At 29.7% G+C, this 4,056-nt stretch overlaps 1 protein-coding gene across 1 annotated transcript; it reads left to right on the top strand.

The window, feature by feature from the left end:
• Nucleotides 1-1,142: 1,142 nt before the first annotated feature.
• On the top strand, nt 1,143-3,983 carry LOC108691798 (target of rapamycin complex 2 subunit MAPKAP1). The gene is made up of 7 exons (XM_018199709.1): nt 1,143-1,294; nt 1,664-1,804; nt 1,979-2,253; nt 2,441-2,610; nt 2,682-2,975; nt 3,264-3,505; nt 3,610-3,983. The coding sequence occupies exons 1-7, from the start codon at nt 1,222-1,224 to the stop codon at nt 3,801-3,803; spliced, it is 1,389 nt and encodes a 462-aa protein (XP_018055198.1). The 5' UTR covers nt 1,143-1,221; the 3' UTR covers nt 3,804-3,983.
• The last annotated feature ends 73 nt before the right edge of the window (nt 3,984-4,056 follow it).

The following is a 4,056-nucleotide window of genomic DNA, read 5'->3' as shown; positions in this document are numbered from 1 at the left end:
TCGTATCTATATTAATATATATTAAATATATTATACAAATATATCAGTTCATAAATTAATTATTGATTAATTTAATCTTAAAAAGAAAATTATTTAAAGTAAATTAAAGTAAAATTATTTCAAATCATATATAATAATTTATTGCTTCTTCTACAACACAAAAGTTGCAATAGCAAATTACAACATTGCAGCAATATCCCTATAAGCGCATAATATTTGATATTAAGTAATTTTAGACATATTCTTAAAATATTAAATGCAACATTTTAAGAATATTGTACTAAAATGATATAATATTAAATAATATTCCCGAAATATTAATGGAAGGTTATATGTTCACTCCTGATAATATTACATGATTATTAAAAATAACATTATTTAATGATATTGTAATATTATATAAACATTAAACATTAAAAAGTATTATAACAAAATTTACTTCAATTTGTAAAACTGTTACAACTGTTTAGTATACATTTAAAAACTGAAAATAATTTTGGCGCGCAATTGAATAGAACTGAATATATACTTAAAATCATGCGAAAATGTTTTTTTAGCACAAAATGCAACATAAACTAATAAGAACTTTTCGTTACTGGATTGTGAATTCAAATTATATTAAATTAAGAATATTTATAATATTTTAATAATATTTCAAAGATAATAAGATATAATACTTAGGATATTATATAAGTAGACATATAACCTCTATAGAATACTCTCATTAAAAAATATATGGTATTTTCAAAATATAATAACTTATTTTAATTTTTTAATAATAACCATATAATATTCTAGGAATATTTTGCGCTTATAGGGATTGCATGTTGCAGCAATATTACAGCGCGTTATCGCAATGATATTGTTGCACTAACATTCTGTACCAAACAACAAAAAAAATAAAAATTTCTGTCCATGTTGTAACAAAATACTAGAGATATTACTTATTTTCTCAAGTTAATATTGATTAAATTAATCGGAGTCGAAGTTATCTATAATCTCTGATGTCACTCACTCAACTACTACTATAGTTACTACCTGCCGGCAATTGTAGCAATCTAGCAAACTTCACGACGTTCCACGTGACATATGGGCGCGGAAATCGATCTTTTGATTTGTAAAAAAGTTCGATCGGGGTCGTCGAGAGCGCGTTTTATCGAGACGCGATTACATTTACTAATATAATGGGCATCTAATCAATAGAGAAAAAGGACGAAAGAAATGGCTCTTTATGACAATCAACATTGGCTCCTGTCGCACATCAGAGACAGTTTTCTCGCGACGGACGACACAGGTATATACTTCTAAAAAAGTTAGGTTAGAATCATCGGCGTTTTCCGAGACATTACTCCGATTCAGAAATATTCTGAAATAATATTTCCAATGTCGATGATTCATGCTTATTGTAAGATAAATTAAATTAAAATTAATTGTTCATATATTAATGTGACTCAGTAAATAAGCCAAATGTTTTAATAAATAGTATTTATTTATGTTCTATATTACAATTAATTTATTTTGAATTCTAATTTTTGCTGTATATGTCTTATATTATTCTCGAGCTTCTGATATACATTGTCAGTACTGCAAACCTATAATTTATGTATACCATATATTTTCATATTGACAATAATATATATCAGAACACAATTTTGATTGAAAGGTATGTGTGACATGGTGATACTAGGAGAGGATATTCCTAAGCAGTTGAAGAAAAATGGTACCTTGCAATGTTATCCTGGTATGGAAGAAAGTGATGACGAGGATTTAGATGTGATGGCAGAATCATATGATATACAAATGGGTACATACTTCTGTTTTCTATTATTTTATGTAAGAGTATCATGTAAAATCCAAATTGGAATTAATTCAGTTAGAGTCTATAAAATAATTTTTATAATATAATTTGTTATAATTAAAATTAAATTAAAGTATAATTATTTCTATTGAATTGCTTAATTATTATGCATCGTTCTAGAAATGCCATTCAGTCATAGACAGAGATCTAATACTGCACAAAGATTAGAGAAAATGGATATAGAAAGGAAAAAGGCTGCCAAAATCAAGCATGTTAAATGGGAACACAATCTTAGTGCTGTGACACCTGCAGATCAATCAGATCTATTTCAAAGAAAAGATTTTCGTAGGAAAACTCCACTTAAAAAAGGACAATCTCTTTTATCGGAACAACTTGAAAAATGTCCATATTTACCACCAAACCCATTTAAAGAATATATCAAATTTGATGGCGACGTATGTATCCGTTTTCCGTTTCTCAAAAAGTTTATTTCCAAAAAAAATCTCTTAAAAGATGAAAATTATATATTACAAGATTAGATTTAGCAAAAAAAAAATGGAGATTATGTATTATAAAATTATTCTTATGAGCTTCATTCTTGAAAAACATGATTATAATATTAAAAAAAAATTCTTTACGCAGACACAAGTGAGCGTTCCTGTGAGAAAGTACAGGATATTCATGTGTATGTTGCCGAAAGAGGACAGGACGTATCCGCTTCAAGCAGCTGTGATAGTAACAGCACGAGTGTTGGACTTCATTGGGTTGATTTGCTACAAATATGCAATTGAACATCCCGACCATAATTTGAAGTCTGTAACAAGTTACTTTATTGCTAGAACGTATATTTATTTATAAAGTCTCCGTTGGCCGTTACTTCCAGGGAGGACATTTCACATTATGGATTGTACATCACTGAGGATGACGGTGAGATAGACTGGGCCTTTCCTTGTTTAGACCCACACGAAACTATCTCTAAGTTCGAATTCACTACACTGGGCTTGATCGAAATGAAACCAAGTGATAAAGCACGATACAACACAATAAGTTGCATTGAGAAAAAAGATGAAGAAATCCTGGATGGTAAAGATAAAGAGCAAGAGGAAGTTGCAAAGGACTTGGCCAAGATGGAAGGTCATACTACTGCGATGGAGGCGCCATTGTATCAGTCATATAGGTATTTCCTTAATATATTACATATCAAGTTACATTATCATATCAAGTTTTTTATGAAATAATTGTTATTGATACATTGAAATAACAATTAGCAAATAATACGTAAATAATATGTAAATAAAACTATAGAAAAGTGATGAAAATTAAAGAGAAGTACAGTGTTGAAAACATATATAATAATTAAATTGTAATAAAGCGAGAGAATAATATAAGATTCATAATTGTCGAGATGTGTGTGTTCAGATTGTATAAGAATATTCATAATAAGAATATTCTCTAAAAATTACAGAGTATATATAATTAACAAAATGCGAGCAAAAACTGAGATTCATCTTGGAATATCGGGCGAAAAGATAGAGATAGATCCAGTTATAACAGGCAAGGGTGCTGCCAGATTTTGGAATAGACAACGGGCAGTCAGTTATCACATAGACAACATCGCATGGTGCGAAGTGACTGAGATTAAAGGATCGAAAACTATATTTACGCTGGTTTATACCCCGCAATCCAGCGCTCCAGATAATATTCTGAGTCAGTTATTTTCTTTTTATATAATTACATATTGATCATTTCACTTTATGATAAAAATTAATATTTCATAAACCGACGTTTTAAATTTACTGATGGTACTATAGGTCAAAGTCATTCGCTTCATCAATCAGCATCTTTCAAGAATCATGATTTCGAGGCGGATTCACTGACAGCTGAAGAGATTGTACGAAAAATTAATCACATCCTGGAACTACATAGCAGTCAGTCAAGGAAGGAATATCTCGCACAAAAGGAGAGGAAAGCAGCAAGAAGAAAGAGCTTCCATCTGCATAGATGACAACTCTATTGGTTATTCCGTACAATCTTAGATTATTTAAAGCATTGAATATTAGTATATCATAAAATGTGATCATAAAAGTTACTCTAAGAAATATCTTTTCATACAACCGAGTTAATATCTCGAATTTCATTGACGTGCCAGAAATGGCAGGAGAGAGAGAGAGAGAGAGAGAGAGAGAGAGAGAGAGAGAAAGAGAAGTAGAGGTCTTCTCCATATTTCATAGATATAAAGTTTAATGCTGTACAATATT

Source organism: Atta colombica, unplaced genomic scaffold, assembly GCF_001594045.1.
Source record: "Atta colombica isolate Treedump-2 unplaced genomic scaffold, Acol1.0 scaffold52, whole genome shotgun sequence".
Taxonomy (NCBI): domain Eukaryota; kingdom Metazoa; phylum Arthropoda; class Insecta; order Hymenoptera; family Formicidae; genus Atta; species Atta colombica.
Note: the sequence above shows the minus strand (reverse complement) of the source record. Positions and strands in the feature narration are given on the sequence as shown.

What these genes read in the sequence shown, in the direction of transcription:
- LOC108691798 (XM_018199709.1), top strand. Translation starts at nt 1,222, where the DNA reads ATGGCTCTTTATGACAATCAACATTGGCTCCTGTCGCACATCAGAGAC. An exon ending in CATCCCGACCATAATTTGAA is followed by an intron (nt 2,611 to 2,681) that starts GTCTGTAACAAG and finishes CGTTACTTCCAG; the next exon opens with GGAGGACATTTCACATTATG. An exon ending in CGCTCCAGATAATATTCTGA is followed by an intron (nt 3,506 to 3,609) that starts GTCAGTTATTTT and finishes ATGGTACTATAG; the next exon opens with GTCAAAGTCATTCGCTTCAT.